General features: G+C 37.6%; 2 protein-coding genes across 2 annotated transcripts; both read right to left on the bottom strand.

Annotated features, from left to right (window-relative positions):
* Positions 1-5588: 5588 nt before the first annotated feature.
* Positions 5589-6959, bottom strand: LOC140157913 (BTB/POZ domain-containing protein 17-like). The gene has a single exon (XM_072181161.1). The coding sequence runs from the start codon at positions 6957-6959 to the stop codon at positions 5589-5591; it is 1371 nt and encodes a 456-aa protein (XP_072037262.1).
* Positions 6960-13098: 6139 nt separating this feature from the next.
* Positions 13099-19426, bottom strand: LOC140157271 (BTB/POZ domain-containing protein 17-like). The gene is made up of 2 exons (XM_072180399.1): positions 19318-19426; positions 13099-15276 (listed from the first exon to the last, which is right to left on the bottom strand). The coding sequence occupies exon 2, from the start codon at positions 15267-15269 to the stop codon at positions 13935-13937; it is 1335 nt and encodes a 444-aa protein (XP_072036500.1). The 5' UTR covers positions 15270-15276; positions 19318-19426; the 3' UTR covers positions 13099-13934.
* Positions 19427-19917: the final 491 nt, after the last annotated feature.

Raw genomic sequence — 19917 nt, 5'->3', positions numbered from 1 at the left:
TAACCTTTAAAATTTCTTCAAACGTCTACTGCTTGTCTTTATGTTATCACGTCATGCCAATGCCTCATAAAATCGGCAATACCAAAACAGTCCTTATGGTCCTTATACTTAGAGTTTAATAATTTGAGGGGTTTTGAAATATTAAAATACTTTAATAAAATGTTCATGCTGGCCCTCATAATCTTAAAATAAAAAAAGGCATTTTCCTCCAAGATGCTGACAACTGCTTGCAAAGTTAATTGTACGTGAAACTGTTGTACCAACTTCTATAGGTGTAAGTTGGAACATGTGTAAACATTACAACTAATTCTATACCAAAAAATTAGGTTAGAAAAAAATAAAAAAATAAAATTATTTGCTCGTTAAGTTACCTATTTATTCCACAGGCCCCCTCTATACACACACACACCCGCCCACACACACCCCACCTTTGTTCCATAACCATTAAGGTATAGGACATTTTATGTTTTTGCTATAGCCCCCGAATGAAATGTATTTAATTATGTTTACTCACTCAGGTAGCATTGTGTGTGAATTTTACATCAGAACTAAGTGCTATTCTTTTTTATGGGTATTTTAATGTCTAAAATGGCCCAAAATGAGGGTTTTTCAATATTGCCGTCCATTTCTAATCGTCACCCCATAGACTTTACATGTAAAATAAAATAACACATAAAAATTTAATAGCCTCTAGTTCGGAGGTAAAATTCACACAAACTGCTTTTTGAGTGATTACAAAGATAATTAAATACTTTTCATGCGGAGCTATGTGGATTTTTTTTTAATGTATTCCTCGTGCAATGAAATTTCACAATAAAATGTCCATTGGAAACAGCCCCCCCACACACTCATTTTTTGTGCAATAAATAACTTGAATAAAAGTCAACTAGCCTATATCGGAAGTCATATAGACGAATCCAACGAGCCAAGTCATGGTCAGGATTTGGTCGGCCATCTTTGGTTTCCCGCTAGCACCAACCTGTGGTTTTGAGCGCCCGATTGTGCAAATAAAAGCCGCCTAACACCTGGAGAAGATGCAAAGACGAGGAGGGTTAATAGAATAATATAGAGGTATAATCCTGTCGCATCTATTCATACAAAGTCCCTTTGTTCATCCATTTGTACATCTATGAATAGATGCGACGGGATTACCTGCGGAATTATCTCTATTGTATTATTCTATTAACCCTCCTCGACCTTATCTAGGTGTAAGGCGGCTTTTATTTGCACAACTATGGGAACTGTATTGTGTTGTAAACTTAAATCAATCTTTTGTCTTCCTGTGTTTTCGCGGAAGGTGTAAAACGGGTGATGGAATGCAGTTTAAAATTTCCGCCAAGGCCGAATCATTTCACATTTTGGATGCATTGTAGCCGACGGGGACCCAACTAAAGGCTGCTAGTCAGGTGTAGGGATGCGTCTATTTGGATTCGTCTATAGCTTCAATCGATCACCCCGTATCCGATATACTTAAGGATTCAATCATGTTTCACCGTTGTTCATCACCGATTAACAACGATGCGTCTGCGTCGTCTGCGTGGTTTACTTCGCGCTGCCCGAGCGAAGTAAACCACGCAGACGCGCCGGACGCGAGTTGTTAATCGGTGATGAACAACGGTGAAACATGATTGAATCCTTTTCAACAACGAAAACAAGCTAAAGATCGTATAATGCACAGGATTATTTCATGAGGAATGTCAGTTAATCATTGACAGTCAGCCTTACAAAAGGATCGGTGATTTCTGTTGATATCAGCAATAAAACTGAATAAAACTGAATAAAACGGCAATCTTTATCCGATATACTTCCAAAATACTGAATTCAACTTGTAAGCGTGATACGCACACAGATTCCAGACATGACGAATTTTACGCGCTCACGCGTAACGCGGATGTGCACTGGCGTTCGCGTATACGCTATACGCTTACTGCAAAAGTGTGTGTTCATCACGGATTAACAACGGTTGGCTCCTGTACAAAAGTATAGGAAGAGTTGTTGAAATTAGAATAGATGTGTATATACCACTCAAGTGTCTATTCTTTTGTGATCTCGGGAGGAAATATTTCTATATAATCCAAGGATTATTTGAATTAAACATATAAGATTACTTGAATTGAACTTCCACGCTTTCAAATGTAGATTGACTTGTTCGATTTCTCTGCTCGTGAATATTGCACTGTGCAATTTAAACACTTCTTTTGTATACTATGATCAAGGTAACTGCAAACTAAGAGATATTGCGGTCACATGATTATGTAACAAACTGAAATGAAAACTGAAACTTCCTAAAAGTTTTAAGTTTCTAACAAAGGGTGCAGATAAAGGTATTGGTAATAAGGCCAGTCAAGAGCTTTAGAGGCAACATAATATGAAACCACGTCACCAAAACAAAACCAAAACCAATCTTACAACTCATAACTTGAAACGACAGAATGGTTATTATCAGAAAAAATATGCAAAAAAAACTGCAAAGAGTAGACACCAATGCTTTAATAACAAATATCTCATCCAAATCTTGACAACATCTTTTGAGTCTTCAATAAGTGCTTACCTCGAATTGTGGTGCATGAACTTTTATATTCCTACCGAAATACGAGATTTGTGAGAAGCTATTAGGCATGTGACGCAGAAATATGTACAGAACTAGACTATGCCACGGTCTTTATTTTGTTCATTTATGACTTTACAACATATTGTTGGTCTACGCATTTGCGATGTATACAAGATGGACTATTAATCACCATCAACTAATGATATTATATTTTTGTACTATCAAACGACATGTCTATATCTGCCCTCTGAAGATGCTGAAGTAAAAAAGGAGTAGGCCTATCTGCTTTATAACAATTACCAACAGATACTGTCTTCTACTTTGGAAGCAGGTTGATTTACAAAACCAGAATAAAAAGATAGTATGTCATATGTTGTTAACTTTTGGGCTATTATATATGACGTACACGACGAATGAGCCGTAAATTTCTCCCCCGGTCAATTTTGTTTTATTTCGTGTTTAGAAAATATATATCATACGCTTTAAAATGGTATATCATTTGACTTCAAACGATATCCAGAAGCGGGGTAATTGTTGAACTTTGCTCCTTCAAACAAAATGAGCATTTTTCGTTTCTACATGTGTCTGTTTTTCCACATTGCTGGTAATAAATATCAAACAATCATAATTAGCGGTCATTTCAAATCATCCCCAAGTCAACGAGGTTCAAAAATGCCCTCTCATTGTTAATTGTTGGTTTTACATACCTAGACAAAATAAAATGCTTTGTAACCCAGCACTTGAACAGGATTTTAGCCAAAGCAAACAAAGACCAGAGCTATTAAGAATTCTATAGACATCTATACTGCGTTATTACTAGGAGGGCAGATATATATACATGGCACAGCCACAGTTTCTCAGACAATACAAGATCAAAGATGTTTTTATTCATCATGGTTGCAAGTGATAATTTTACAGAAGTTAAGAATACATGTGGAATGGTATAACTATTAACAACATGAATTAATATACAATCATTCAACAAAATTTGAAAATAAGTAAATCAATGAGTACATCTACTCGAAAAGTTTACGAGTATGTTCTCTAAACGTAAAAGAGTGAAATGGCATGGATTGCTTTATACAGTGATCACTCCAATGGAGATTTCACTCTTCAGGGTGACTTATACTCATTGTTCACTCTTTCCAGAGTGAATTTACTCTTTCTAGAGTGAATTTACTCTTTCCAGAGTGAATTTACTCTTTCCAGAGTGAATTTACACTTTCCAGAGTGAATTTACTCTTTCCAGAGTGAATTTACTCTTTCCAGAGTGAATTTACTCTTTCCAGAGTGAATTTACTCTTTCCAGAGTGAATTTACTCTTTCCAGAGTGAATTTACTCTTTCCAGAGTGAATTTACTCTTTCCAGAGTGAATTTACTCGTTTCAGAGTGAATTTACTCTTTCCAGAGTGCTCGATTTTCACTTTTTTGTCATTTTTCTCCATTTAAGTGATTTCTGTGGGCAATTATCTTTGTTTATCTTTTCTTTTTTTTTTACATGTAGAGATTGTGACAATTTATGAATGAGCAAAACCTTAATCAAAAATTGTAAATTTGATTAAAAAGGACCTTAACATCTTGGAACACTCATGTATTAATAGCAAGTCATTAGACTTTTTCAGGAAACCATTTGCCATGCCCTCTGGGGACATATCATCGATGCGCGCATCTTCACTGCGCAATACGGCGCAGTGGCGAAGCTAGGAGTTGTGGCGCCCGGGGCAAAGGATACATAATGGCACCCCCCCAATTCTTGAAATATTTACGAGTGGAAACTGCACAAATATCATTAACGTAATCTTGGTTATAATGAAGTTCAATGAATTTCGGTCTTAATATTTATCTTTTTAATTTGACTTTCATCGCTTGGAGGGGCGCAGAATCGATGCTGAATTGGTCAATTCGGAGCCCCCCTCAAGGGGACGCCCAGGGCACGTGCCCCCCGTCGCTACGCCACAGATTCGGTGAAATTCAGCGTGCGCAGGGAGTGTGCCCATCGATAATACGTTATCAGGACTGGTCAAATCGCAATAGTAGAGAGGCCACTTTGTGGGTACATAGGGTCCCGTACAACAGTTTTGGACTAAGGTGACAGCCGTGTTAGAATTAATCGTTAGAGTCTCCCCTTTCTGTCAATTCTGAAAAGTGACGTGAACTAAGATATTTCAGGTTGAAAATTTATTTTTTTAATACTTTCCCCCATTTTACCCCAAAATATAAAATATTACAGTAGCTATAACATCAAAAAAATATTGACTGCAGCCTTCATTTTTGCTCTGAATAATGGTAGGCATATTAGATCACTTGGGTTTAGTCAAAATGGATCTAGACTATCATCTGTTTAAGATGTAGAGGCCACGAAGTGATTTTGAGAGGTTTTTGGACAAACCTGGTAAAATTAAAATTTATCTGTAGGCCTACACTCTGATCTTTTCATTTCATTCGGCTGTGCCATTTCTGAAAATTGACATGGGCTCAGATATTTGGGTTGAATTTTTTTTTAGTTTTTATGATTTTTTAAACAATGTTTTACCAAAACTGTGAATATTAAAATAGCTATAACTGAAAGAAAATTAAGTATTAACTTCAAATTTGTTGTGGAGAATACATGTCACATATTCAATATTCGCTAACAAAAATCGCATATATTTGGGAGGAAATGCGTTATTTTGGTGTTTTTGTTATTTTGACAAAACTTTTTTTTTTTTTTTAATTTAAGATATTTGAAAAAAGTATACCAATGTATTGATATGAATGTGTAAATAAATAAAGTCAATCATGGCAACTTCTTGAGAATAAACATGATAAATGAACGATTTTGGCTGTTTTGTCATTTTGGCTAAAAAATTGCATTTTGTCATCCTAATTATGGGGAAAGCTCCGCCCTTGTTCATAGGTACGTATTCACTCTGTTTTTATAATGTAGAATATATGCTTAATAGGCATATCAGTGGTAAGATACAATCTATGGTAGTCATTTAAATGTACAAGGAGAGTTGAGAAATTGTGATGTACCAAAAGAAAAACCAGTAAAAGTCAAACATGCATGACTATAGGAACTTTCTCAATCAAAAAAGAGTACATGACATCATAGGATGCGCATTCAGGATTGTCATCGGAAGACATATTGGCAGAAATACTTTCAGGAAATTCTACAATGATTTTCCCGTTTTCTTTAGGAATTTGAGCTACAAAGGAGCCATTCATAGCTTCAATGGTGCGGCCATCTTTGTCGCGAATTATCAATATCAGTTTGAAACAAATATCTCCTGGCAAGGCGGTATACAAATATTGAACTGAACTGTGGCGATGTGTGCGGTAACCTCTACTAACATTTGGTAGCCTAATCTGATACTTTGAAGAACCACCAAATTTCCCCAATTCCCATGCATAGTACTGTATTTCCGATACCGATGTGCATCTAGCTGTTAATTTTGCACACCTTCCGTCCAAATTGCCATAGAAAGTGGCAGTCGATAGTGACCCATTATACTCACTTGCTGTGTAACATCGTTGATATACTGCGGGCTTATTATCACCGTTTGGAAAGAAGTTTTTCACGGCTACATATCTAAACGCGTCATATAGATATGGAGTCAGGGGGTTATTTTCTTTACACACGTCACGAGACGTTAACTGGGACTTTTCGACTTTACACAATTGCTCTACATTCATGTTTTTGAATTGTACTTGTGAAAGAACACGCTTCCGTATCTTTTCTGTAACGGAATGGCCTAAAAGCCATGTTTCGACAGCCTGAAAGACGGAAAGTTCATTGGCCACTACGATATCTGATCTTTTCAATATGGTCAGAATCTGCTCTAGCGATAATGAAAGCCAGCCAGTGAGATTGCATGCTTTGTCAAAATCAAAGCAAATCAGATCGTAACACTTTTGTTGCAGAGCATGCATTCTCATTTGCTCAGCGAATGTTACCCATCCCAAAGCTGCATCAACATCACGTTTGTTATGAAGCATTTCTACCATATACTTCGTACAGATATCCTTTAGACCTTGTACATTATACTTATCAGCTAAAGTTACTACAGGAACTACAGTCTCTATTGTTACAGATACGGAGCCACTGTAGAAATAACTCAAAAACGTCTCAAATGCTTCTTCACAGCTTGGTGTTTCTTCTAGCTTAACTTCGCTATTTTTGCCTTCCTTCCAAGTGCCACCATAGAACATGCGCTGGAAGTAGGGACTTGACGCGGCTAAGATGGTCTTATGGGTTGAGTAGCGTTTATCTCCAACTATCAAGGTAACATCAGAGAAGCTGCCACTCTCGAAGTGTTGTGATAGAGTTTCCAGGAAAGCCTTTTTGCCATCAAGTGATGACTTTTCGACAACCGGTGTGTTTTCAAGAATTTCACCGAATTCCATGAGTTCTGCTTCTTCAGCCATAATGTTGCCTGTAACAATGAGCAAATGACGGTAAAGAAAATGAGACTTCTAAAGTCCAGGCAATACTATATAACTCATACAAAGATTCTTGTCATTTGATTGGTCAATTACTATAATTGATTATTCTTGTTATTTATAGAAAAAAGACTATTGCACTTCGCGCCAGTGCAATAGTCCTTTTTCCATTGCACTCACGCGCAGCTACCATGGCAACGCTGACAAACGCGGCGTATATCGCGAACGGAGACTACCCCGACTCGCCAATTATAGGTATGGGTGTCGCTTCTAAAATAAATACAGTTTGTAATATTTTTTAATTAATTTTTTTTTCTGGTGATTTATAAAATTAAGTGGAAGAAATAGCATTTTTATATGAGTTATATAAAACAAATATTGAATGTTTTTATTCATACAATGGAAAGAATATTTTCATTCGGTGAAATATGAACTGTTCCATTCAACTCGGCAAAGCCTCGTTGAATGGAAAAGTCCATATTTCACCACATGGAAATATTCTTACCATTGAACTCAAGTATACTGCACGGTCGGAAATTGTATTTTTTAGTACTTTATTTCCTGAACCGAACAAGATTGTATAATAAAAGAGCTTTCATGCACTTTTTGAATTTCGAAAATTGACTGCTTCGTTCGTGAAATTTTAGACTTTTAAGATGACAATACATTTTGAGTCCTGTCCGCGGATTCATAGCAGTCAATGAGCTGTACCTGAGCATTTGAAAACTCGTGTCTTGCAGCAAAACACATAATGCAAGGCCAGTTTTGAGACACGTGTCTAGTTAGACACAAGGCCATGTCTCCATAAAAGACATGTTAAAATGACACGTCTCTATGAAAGACACTTCAGTTTCGTATTTTTGAAACCAGTTTTGAAATATTACTTGCTGGAAGGACATGTCTTTGCGTCTTAGATTGTGTTTTCATTGTTTCTCTTTTCTTTGATTTCTATTGTTGAAGATGGGGCTATTTCCAAGACATGTTTTAAATATGCTGCCAAGACACCAGTTTTAGCGGTATTTTGAGATGTGATTTTCCAATTGTTGTACAGGACAGAGGAGTCAATTTTAGCTGATGTGGAAGACGCTCTCGGAAGAATCAGTTGCTGCGTCTGTCACAACGGAAAATCACATGCAAGATGTCAGACTATAGTCTAGCCTTATGATAAAGGGGGATATGAAGAGTGACTAAACTGGTTATTTATCATGTTAATCCTCATACTCTCAATAATGTTAAGAACGATGGTTTCTCTATAATTCATGAAATGCAGAAAAAAGTCATAGTTATAATTAAAAGAAAATATATAAACGTCTAAGATCAATTATGATATTCTTGGATATTTTACTCATGCTTAAAACGATTTTTCCCTTCCAAATATTCGATTTGTTAAATATCCTGTGCATAGTTCGCCTCGTCCAAATTGCTTCAACTAGCCTGACCCTATGCAGCTGAAGTTGATGGTGTCAATCATATGGTTGATGTTGTTGTTGTTCGTGAGATGACACCAACAAAAAGAGGATTTTTATGACAACATTTGATTTAAGTTGTTTTGTTTTTGCAATAAATCCAACAGGTTGACCGTTTGGCCCAACTTGCTCTTTTTTGAAAGACGATTTTCGAATTGCATATGGGAAGGGAGTGTGTTATTCACCTGAACAAGTATGCCCATGTTGTGTTAAGACCGGCATCACATAACGTAAAATAATTAAACTTTTAATAAAATGATAATTCTATCAATACAACAACAAACTTACCGTTGAGAACGTTCCAAAAAATTAGTATTCCTTGTTTTAAAGTGCTCTAAAAATATTCAGCTCTCGGACTGGGATGTTTAATTTCGCTCAATTTTAGCTGAGATAGACCTTACGCAGAATTTGCCCAAACGATTTCTCTTGAAGAAGCTGAAATTAATACTTCTGTTTTGAGTTCAATGGTTTTACTGATAAAATTCTTATAGTTCAAAGGTTCAGCATGTGATATTGCTACGCTGTTTTATTGCGTGCAATCCGTCGTTAACGGGACTTTTAGTTAATTTCAGCAACATTTATATTGTATAATCATGCAAGATTCCAAAGTTCACCCTTCTGTACTTCATCATGCTATTGACATTATTAAAGGAGTATTTCGTGATCCTAGCATCCTCTTTTTATGACATTTTTCAGTAGATATCCACGAAAAAGCTTATTTCCAAAATTTCAGTTGATTCCGATTTTGCGTTTGCGAGTTATGCATGATTATGTGTATTACACTGCTCCATAGACAATGTGTTGTAATTTCGTTCTGGTGCACCAGAACGAAATTCAAATTTGGCGATATTTTTGCTAAACGAATTAATCTGCAAGAAATATTTGGTACATAAACATTATGTAGCCAGAGGTATCCAGTGGTGTAAAAATCTCAACTTTTTTTGGAAAAGTGGGGGGATGAGGCTGTGGATCACGAAATGCCCCTTTAAGCTTAAAAAGTACTGTCTGACACAAATACCGTTTTATATATCTCAATCACTTGTTGAACCTATTATAGTATTGATCCCAGAGTTGAACTTGAGATATTAGTTTATCTCAAGAACAAATAAGACTCATATACCTCGGTAATCATGCGATAATCATAATCGAAAGACTTTGATGGACGTTAAATATTTTAAATATCTAAGATAAAGCTGTCGTTTATAACATGTAAAATGTTTATATTGAACGGTACTTTCTCTCGTATATTTAACAATGGAAAAGTTACACTCGGCAAAAACTAAAAGCACAAACTCGTGGTTCCGGCTGTCGCAAAGTGACGGTATTTCCCGGTATCTCCAATGCATTCCCAGAATGGTAGAACCCCGGCATTTGCTGAAGCAACGCCTTATTTCGATGGACATAGGTGATGTCTGCTTCGCACTTGTTATTCGATAATAATTCGAAGGGTGTCGCGGTCCGCGATCTGTGTCAGTTCAACAATGGGTGTGGTGGGAAGTAGGACGTTGCTTCTTTCCATTAAGCTGAAAGATATTAAATTACTCAAAACACTTGTCTTGAGGCATCTTGTAGATGGATACAGACAAAGAAATGATTTTATCAGGAGCTCCCAATATTGGTCTTTACATACATACGAATTGTCCATAGGAAACGCATGATGTATTATGGAGATCGAGAAGTTAGTGCAAGAAGGCTCCATCTGCAATAGCTGCCAGGTGTCATTATATTTAGATATGTACATTATAGAATGCAGAAATTGCCAACTGTCTATAGGGCAGCTATTGCAGGTAGGACCATCTTGCACTAACCCCTGGACTGATTGAAGAAAACAGGTGAAGTCTAAACAGTGGTTGGAATGCCTTCGTAAGAGGTGCGCTACAATCGTGGCAACAAAACCGGCTCTATACATGCTACGGCAAGCCTGATAAAAACATCGGGAGAAACCTAACCATTCAAGTCAATATACCGACATTGCGCCGACATTGAGCGGATAACTACTCATACTGCAGTTACTGTCCGTTTTCCTATACATAATACACAGTGCTCTTTCCGATTGACGCGTGACCTCTACAAATAGCCTACGTTAAAAGTATGGGGATATGCCTAGTTAACGTCGCTGTGTGAAAAATAACCGGCCAATATTAAAAGTACTCTTCTAAAATTCTAGACAATATAGTTTTGTAACATGTCCTAAATTTTTAGCTAATTTAGATGTTTGGAAATATTCGCACTTTGGTGTTTTAGGAAGGATATGTAAACGACAGATAACACCAAAAATATGAAGAAATTATTTCCAAACCGTGTTAAGTCTGCAAACCACCATGTTTCTCATTTTCAATAAGCACGTATTGTCTCATTTCGTAAACAAAGACCACACACAATTGTTCTCTAGCGCTCGCTTTATAATCGTTCACCCAACTGAAACTATAATCCCAGCGCATTGCTCCATTGTACGTGTAAAAGCAGAAACATATGATGTGTGTATTTAACCAGAGAAGATATGATTTAATCAGTTGAGCTGTTTTCAATGAGTGTTATCTTGGTTTAATAGCTTTTAATGGGGTTTAAGTCCTGCAAAGGTCGAATTGAATTCTACTGTAGACATGACTGCATCATGTTTTGTCCATTATGGTGCAGTGGAAGAATAGCTATTCCATGTTCCTAATCAATAAGGCAGTAATTTTGTAACACAACGGACATATTAATCATTGGATTCACTTTTGACTGGGAATAGGTAGGCTATACGTTATCACATCTTATCGTAGGTGCATCTTCAGGCCGACTAATGATCTGGCGGCAAAGAACATGGTGCTGCCACAGGCAGTTGATTTTGAGTCTGTTTTTAAAAACGGAGTAACGTGGCACACTGGTTAAGGTATTTGCCTTTGGTGCTACAGATCCCGGGTTCAAATCTCCGCAGATGAAAACAAATCCGTGCGGATCTCCCCGCGGCTCATCTGGAAAAGGCGGGACAGAAAACCCACGATAAAATACCTTGGTTCCAGGGACAGACTTAGGTTTCAGTTTTCTACTGGTCCTTCGGGCCAGTGAAATGGCAAATCTAGTGGCCCTGCAATAAATTTACTGGCCCAGCTTTTTCAATATGTTCTACTGCAAAACAAAACACCAATCTTTTTGTCAGTGCTTTTGGGGAAATTTTTTTAATCATTTGTCATTATACAATGCATGTGTATCAATCATATCGCAAATATCAAAAAATCCAAATTATTTGATATTCCTCGTTTTCTGATGTGCTCTCACAAAAAATATGTGGAAACATCACTATCCTTAGAGTCAAGCAAACCTTAACATTTTAATTTGTTTTGTACTGAATGTAGGCTACTCAATGTAGAGAGTGCAGTCACTAACACAAGTTTAGTCAGTAGTCCTGCCTTTTTTAGTTCCAAAAGTTTCAAACTAGGCGGTATTTGCAGTATCGCTATCATCATCAGATATAATTATGTAGCGCATGGAAGAGCTAAGTAGTACATAGGCCTATTACCATCGTAAAAAGCGGCCGTATATTTCCAACTTGCTAGCAACTCAAGAATAAGAATATATTAAAATATTATACAAAAAAAATCATTGAATAAAAAAAAGATATAAATTTCAAGTGACAGGCAGAGCAGACAACTGTAAATATGACCATCACTGATATCTTGTCTCGTAAGTGTTATATCAGGCTCAAAAATCTAGTGGCCCGCCGGGCCAGCATTGTTGGAAGTTTACTGGCCCGATGCAAAATCCACTGGCCCCGGGCCACTGGGCCACTGCTTAAATCCGTCCCTGCTTGGTTCTGATTGGGGTAATAAGCACGAATGTTAGCAACACTTGCGTGTCCCGATCAATGCCCGGACCAGTTATCTACGAAGACCCACTTCGTCACGTCACTTGTGCCTGGATGATGTTTTGTCAATCTACTAGATTTCAGTTAGTAATGCCTGGATATGCTTGGATAAAAAAACACCCGGAATTGTAGGCCAAGACGTTGAGTGAGGGTTGTTCTTTCTTGATACATATCGCTTCCTTTACTCCCCGTTCGTACCACTTGCACTCTCTGTCCAAAATCACTTCTTTGTTGTTACAGGTATGATTTGTGATGTCCAAATGCGTAAACACGGATGAATCCACTGAAATACATTTCTAAGACGTTTGGCCCAAAATAAGCTACCTGTGGCAACACCAACATGTCACTGGTCAAAGACCAATTGCCACAAGATCATCAGTCAGCCTGAAGATGCATCTAGGATAAGGTGCGATACCGTTATTTGTAGCCATTGAGTCTAGTTCATTAGATTTATGATTCTAAATAATTTGTTATTATAGATGAGGTGACAGACCACATAAATCTCTTTAAAACTGAACTTTTAAAAACCTTTGAAGTTTTGTGTGATATTATGTATATAGCGTGATGCATTTATAAACAAAATTGATACCATTTTTAGTATTATTTGCTTTGAAACCAAAGTTAATGAATAAAAATCATCTTCTCCCATGTAAACTATAGTGTTTTTTGCCTGACAGTTTTGATCACAGACCAACAGAGGGCGTATCAAATGTAAACACATGTCACCTCATCTATACCTGGATGAATGACAACCTTCACAAACGCCAACTTACAAAGACATTGACTACTATAATACATGTATCAACACATTTATTTATTTTGAGGCAGAAAAGCTCAAGAATAATTGTATACAATATTCACAACCTAATAAAAATACATGTTCTCCTTGTCAATTTTGCATATGAAAATTTGTATTTAACACGTTCACCAAAAGCAATGAAAATGAACAATTTACGAATAAAAGAGAGTAATCATACGAAATAAAGTTTGATATACATAGCCTGGAAAAAACCTACATGTTGTATGTAAACTTCAACGCTATAAACAATTTGCCATAAAGCAACGGGTGAGAGAGAACAATAAACAGTAATAAAGTCTCTCTAGAAACAAACGATGCATAACAGCAACAACAACAACGAAACTACAACAACAACAACAAAACAGTGCTATTAAATAATTTTCTGTTGTAGGGCTTGTATTATCATTTCGGAGTATACAGGACATACATTAATGTTGTCACGGAGATTTGGATGAAGTGACATTGGTATCAATTGTAACGCTTACTGTATGCTACATCGAGTTCGAATTACAGTTAATATTGATATGATAATAGATATTGTTTTCAGTGCCACTATTAGGGGTAATGCATTATACAACCCAGTAAAGTGAATAATTATTCCATTATTTTCATAACAAAATTTAACTGTATCTGCTTTAAAACAATTATTATTGTCTTATGTATTACACATTGGTATGTTACTTTTATGCAATATACCGATATAATAGTTACAAAATCGCATGACATGATCAAACCTTCATGATTGGAAAGCCACTTTCCAGAGTGGACAAATGAATTGTGTATCTCCAGAGTGATCGGTACAAATGCCAACGAAGCACATCACGTCCAAGCATTCATTCCCAATGATTTTAAGCTTTCTCAATTGAGAATGAATACATAACGTCATGAGGCTTACACTCAGGGTTGTCTATGGAACTGGATGTACTGCTACATTCAGGGAATTCCACAAGAATTTTGCCCTCTTTTCTAGGTATTTGTGTTACAAAGGAGCTATTCATGGCTACAAGTGTACGACCAACTTTGTCACGAACGATCAAAAGTAGTTTCAGACATATGTCCCCAGGCAAAGCGTTATACAAACGACGTGTTTCATAGTAGTCATCGTAACTTACTCTTGGAAGCATGATTTGATACTTTGAGCTACCAAACTTTCCAAAGTGCCATGTATAATATTTTGTATCAGGTGTCAATGTACATTTAGGTGTTAAGTTTGCACATCGTTTGTGCCCAGCTCCATTGAATGTGACTGTCTTTAACGGCCCGTACAACTCACTTGCCTTGTAGCATCGGTAATATTCCGCTGGTTGTTTATCTCCAGTAGGATAGTGGTCAGTAACAGCTACATATTTAAAAGCGTCATAAAGATATGGTGTCAGCAAGTTATTTTCTGTGCATACATCGTGGGACGCTAACTGGGACATTTCAACCTGGCATAACTGTTCTACAGTCATGTTTTTGAATTGTACCTGTGCAAGAACGCCTTTCACTTCATTTTCTGTTATTGGGTGACCCAAAAGCCATGTTTGGGCAACCTGAAATATGTCATATTCGTTAGACGCAACAATATCTGACCTTTTCAGTATAGTCAGAATTTGTTCGAACGATAATGATAGCCAGCCAGACATGTTACACGCTTTGTCAAAATTATAGGAAATCAGATCGTAACACTTTTGTTGCAGAGCATGCATTCTCATTTGTTCAGCGAATGCTACCCATCCTAAGGCTGCCTCAACATCATATTTATTGTTAAGCATATCTGCGATAAATGAACTACAAATTTCTTTGAGACCTTGGCAATCATACTTATCAGCTAGCGTTACAACAGGAATCACAGTCTTTTTAGTTACAGTCACGGAACCGCTGTAGAAATATCTCAAGAACGTCTCAAATGCTTCTTCACAACTCGGTATCTCTTCTAGCATGACCTCACTACCACTGCCTTCTTTCCAGGATCCACCATAGAACATGCGCTGGAAGTATGGACTGGACGCGGCTAAGATGGCCTTATGAGCAGAGTAACGTTTATTCCCTACTATTAACGTCACATCAGAGAAATCGCCACTCCTGAAGTGTTGAGATAGATTGTGCAAGAAAGTTGTTTTGCCATCCAGGGTTGACTCTTCCAGACTGAATATGGTTTCATCAGGTTCGTACAGTTTGGTGACATTCGTGGATGCAGCCATAGTGTTTCTGTAATGACATAGATAGATAATAATTATTCTGACAGTATTTACATTGAACATGTTGAACGTTCTGAAGGGTTCGTATTGGGCACATTAGGAGAGGACACATTAAGGTCTGTGCCCTTTTTATTGTGACAAACAGTTATTCTGGAAGCGAAAGGCGTTCAATTCGCTCTGCTTCCTTCACGGATTTTACACCACCCAATTAAACCTACGCCACTGCACCCAAATGATTAGTTCTTGTCCATAGGATCAAAAGACAGCTTAGGAACCGACAATGCAATTGAACTAAGGGGTAGTGCAATAATTATGTGTACACTGGGTGGTGAATTATAGGGGGGGGGGCAAAGACTTTTTTGGCAGCCCAAAAGGGGAGGCAAGCATTTTTTTGCAGATCGTTAGGGGGGTCATGGTCGAAAGGGGGGGGCAAGCAATTTTTGATACAGATATTTTGGGCACCGTTTCTATATTATGCCCTTAAAGGTGTAGAAAAACGTTAGGAACACGTTCAAATATGCAAAATTTCCTGCTCGCGCATAATACAGTCATGGACAAAAGTTTGAAATATTTTGATTTTTTGCATAACCCTGTTTTTAAGTACAGATTTCTTACCATCAATGATCCGTAAGCCATGCAAAATGGATCACGGGTGTCTGCCAAGGTCTTAGGTACCATTCCATATCACACAATACGTAATGTAGGACAATGGCTTCTTATGCCTGACCAATGAACCATCGGCCATCCTTCTTGCAGTTATTTTAGCGATATGATTCATACGGTTACATTGGCTTTTGCATTACGGTGTGAAGAAACCAGCTTTATTTTGTTGCATCTGTCTGTTGTATACGATATTTCTGATCATGGGGTACTAGTTGAGCGCAGATTTATACACCCGCGTCATCGACTTACGTAATCGCGGCTACAAACAGAAGGATATATGTGCCGCTTTAGGAATTACATAAGGTGCAGTCTCTAAAATTTTGAAGATACGTCGGGAGACCGGAACTACTACACCTAGACCAAGGTCAGGTCATCCCCAAAAGAGCGATCTCTCCTAAGACTTTGCCGCAATGGCCGCATGAAGTCTGCATCTCGGCTACGAACAGAATGGCTGAGATCCATAAAAGCGTTTGTTACCACGAAACTTGTGAACAATAGACTGATTAGTGCAGGTTTTCGCGCAAGACGACCAATAAGAAAGCCGATAGCTCTGCAAAGACATCGGCATGCGCGCTTGCTTTGGTCACAGAATCATAGGGATTTGACAGTAGGCCACTGACGTAATGTGATCTTCAGTGAAGAGGCCCGGTTCCTCCACTACAGACAAGATTACTGATTCAAGGTCCGAAGACAGGTTGGTCAAGCTCTGTTTGAGGATTGTATCCTTCCTAGAGTCCAGAGATATGGTGGTGGAATCACAGTTGGGGAGCATTTCACAGTAGGTCGAAATCACAACTCTACATGCTAGAAGGACACAAGAACCAGGACGACCAATACCTGTATGTTCTTGATACAGTTATGCTTGTGTTTGCAAGAAGAGACTTCGGGAACAATTTCGTGATCCAAGATGACAACACCACGGCGCACAGAACCGTACGCGTGAGGGAATTCCTTGAAAATGAGAATGTAGAACACCTGGACTGATCGGCTTTAAGCCCGGATATGAACCCTATAGAAAACTTATGGGCAGAAGTATCCCGCAGGATAGGTAACATGGAAAACCAACCAAACACCCTGCAGGAACTTAGACACGCCCTCATTGCTTGCTGGTGAGATATTCCACAAGGGACATGGCAAACTTGGACGAGGGAATGTCACGTCGCCTAAATGACCTTGAGCTGACAAAGGGTGGACACACCAAATATTGATATGTGTTTTCTCAAGCAAGATACTTATCTGAACAAATCACAGTGAGAGTTTAAGTTTTTGTTTAAACATTTAAGTTTTCTAGTGTCTTTAATCTCATTTTGTGATGCAAAGAGACCGCCAAAAAGTGTTGCGATTGTGTGATACTTCCATTGTAATGCGCTTCCTCAGGTAATGCTTTGTTTAATTTACAAACTGTGTGATGTAAACATCAAAGGACATTTGTATCTTTCAATTAAATTCAACTAAGCATTACTCCAGAACAATAAATCTGTTTCTAATATGTTTTCACGACGTTCGCTGACGTTGGATTTAGGTTGTCATTTACGTTGTAAACACATAAATCTGTGAACTCGTATTCGTGTTGTGGCAACGTTATTTTCGACGTTGATTTTTGGACGTTGATATATATAGCGTCATTATGATGTTGGAATGACGTTGTTTCGACGTTGATTCTATGTTTGGCAACGTTTGAATAATACAATAAATACGTAAGTTTGGGTATTGACACCATGGAATATAAATTCTTCCAATTCAAGGAGATGGTTGTCCAGCCAAAATTTCTCCATCGTGTCGTCTGACGATCCCCTTTAGGCGTGAAGCTCAGAGTAACGACTTCTATTCCCGAAGTTCTAAACTTTGATATTTTTTTATACGCTCTCCCTTTTTGGGATTGAGCATCATTGTTGCCGAATGTTAATATAATGTCATAATCACGTTGTCTCGACGTATAAAGCACGTGGTTTCATATGGACGTCGTTAGTACGCAAATTTATGACGTTGTTTCGACGTATAAAGCACGTTATTACAACCCCGAATAAATGTCATGGTCTGACCCCGATACAACGTAATCTACGGACTTCGTAATTACGTTAATTTATAAACTCGTATTCATGTTGTGACAACGTTATTTTCGGACGTTGATGTAACGTCATAGTGACGTTGTTTAACGTCGTAGTGACCTTATTTCGACGTTCACAACTTGACGTCGAAACAACGTTATAATGATGTTACATTAACGTTCGGGAATAACGTTGTCACAACACGAGTACGAGTTCACAGATTTACGTACTTACAACGTCCATATATTACGTTTATACGACTCCCGGACACGACTATATAAAACTTTTATACGACGTTGTAACAACGAAAAATTGTTAGCTGGGGAGGGGGACAAGCGATTTTTGGCAGACCATTTTTAAGAATTCACCACCCCGAGGGTACACATAATTATTGCACCACTCCTAATTAACACAATCGAATTAGCTGCCTATTGTAGGATACTTACATTTGTCAGATTATGTCATGATGAAGTCATAACATTTTACGAGAAATCGCAACCAATGCCTGCTAATTAATCATTGGCGAAGGCGTTCATTCTAATTTTGTTTGTGCATATTACATTTATTAATAAATTTCATGTGCTTATACGAGTACGAGCGTATTCTTTACTAGCTGGTCGATCTAGAAAGTACAAACAAATAAAAAAATACTCAAATTCTCGAATATGTTATGACTTCCTAGTTTGTGGCACTTGTTGTCCTCGCTTTTGTTATTTTTCAGTTGATATCGATGTTCACACTGGGCCATCAACGGCAGGAAAGTGCCATTTATAGGAATGGTCATTATAAGCATAATATAATAGCTTTACAGTTACACTGTCGAGCTGTCTCGATCAAGTCAGGGGTGGTGCAACAATTATGTGTACCCCGGGGTGATGAATTATAGGGGGAGGGGGAGGCATTTCTATATTAGGCCTACGCCCTAAAAAAGGTGTAGGAAAACATTAGGAACACATTCAAAATATGCAACATTTTCTGCTCGCTGCGCTCGCATTATGATAAGACAATATAAGGTTATAAATTCGGGTTTCCCAAGGCCAAGCAATTTTTGGAAGACCACTTTGAGAATTCTCCACCCCGGGGTTACACATCGGGGTACACATAATTATTGCACAACCCCTCAGTAGATCATGAGATACATCATGACATTCAATCACATTGTACTACCCAAAGCAAAGTACCACTATATATACATATCGTCATATAGGCCTACACATATCGTCATAGATTCTGAAAGAATAAACTGAAATAATATTTTGAAGTTTCAGTAACAAAATGAACATATTAAACGGCCTCAAATTTCAATGTGTGAAAGTCTACTCCACTTTACGCCTACTTACCAGTGGCTATATCGCTCCTACCACGCACCTGAATACGACTAAAAAATAATGTTTATGGTAGCAGTGCAGTGCATGTGTCTACTAACCAATTGATAACCACCAAAATGAGTGGTTTTACCACTGAGTGAGTGAACTTCGGCCTACAGTTGACCTCGTCAGGCGAAGATAATACTCATATTAAACAAGAACTTCCTTTAACAAGACTTATTATGGAAACTTTTAAAACTCCCTGGTATAAAACTTCTTGTTGGTGGAACTTTGGAAAGTGGAGTTAGTATTGATTCTTAATGTCTTTACCATTTTATACTGTGTAACCACTTGGAAATTACCTCTTGTGCAAAAATAAGTTTGTCCACAATAGAAAGCCACGAAACGCAGCCGGAGCTATCGCTTTTGCACATCAACAGGCCTAAACCGAAGATTTGTGCAACAATATTTATTTTTATAATTTTAAAGTAAATTTACCAAAACGTTGACATGGTCTCTATAATATATGGCGCTATGTGTTTTGGGTTTTATATATTGCTACATTAGTGCAACCATGCCATAACCAATGTTTTTTGGTATTCTTACACCTTAAATAATAAACTAAATTAGAAT

The sequence above is a fragment of the Amphiura filiformis genome, chromosome 7, assembly GCF_039555335.1.
Source record: "Amphiura filiformis chromosome 7, Afil_fr2py, whole genome shotgun sequence".
NCBI classification, from domain to species: domain Eukaryota; kingdom Metazoa; phylum Echinodermata; class Ophiuroidea; order Amphilepidida; family Amphiuridae; genus Amphiura; species Amphiura filiformis.
Note: the sequence above shows the minus strand (reverse complement) of the source record. Positions and strands in the feature narration are given on the sequence as shown.

What these genes read in the sequence shown, in the direction of transcription:
- LOC140157913 (XM_072181161.1), bottom strand. Translation starts at nt 6,959, where the DNA reads ATGGCTGAAGAAGCAGAACTCATGGAATTCGGTGAAATTCTTGAAAAC.
- LOC140157271 (XM_072180399.1), bottom strand. Translation starts at nt 15,269, where the DNA reads ATGGCTGCATCCACGAATGTCACCAAACTGTACGAACCTGATGAAACC.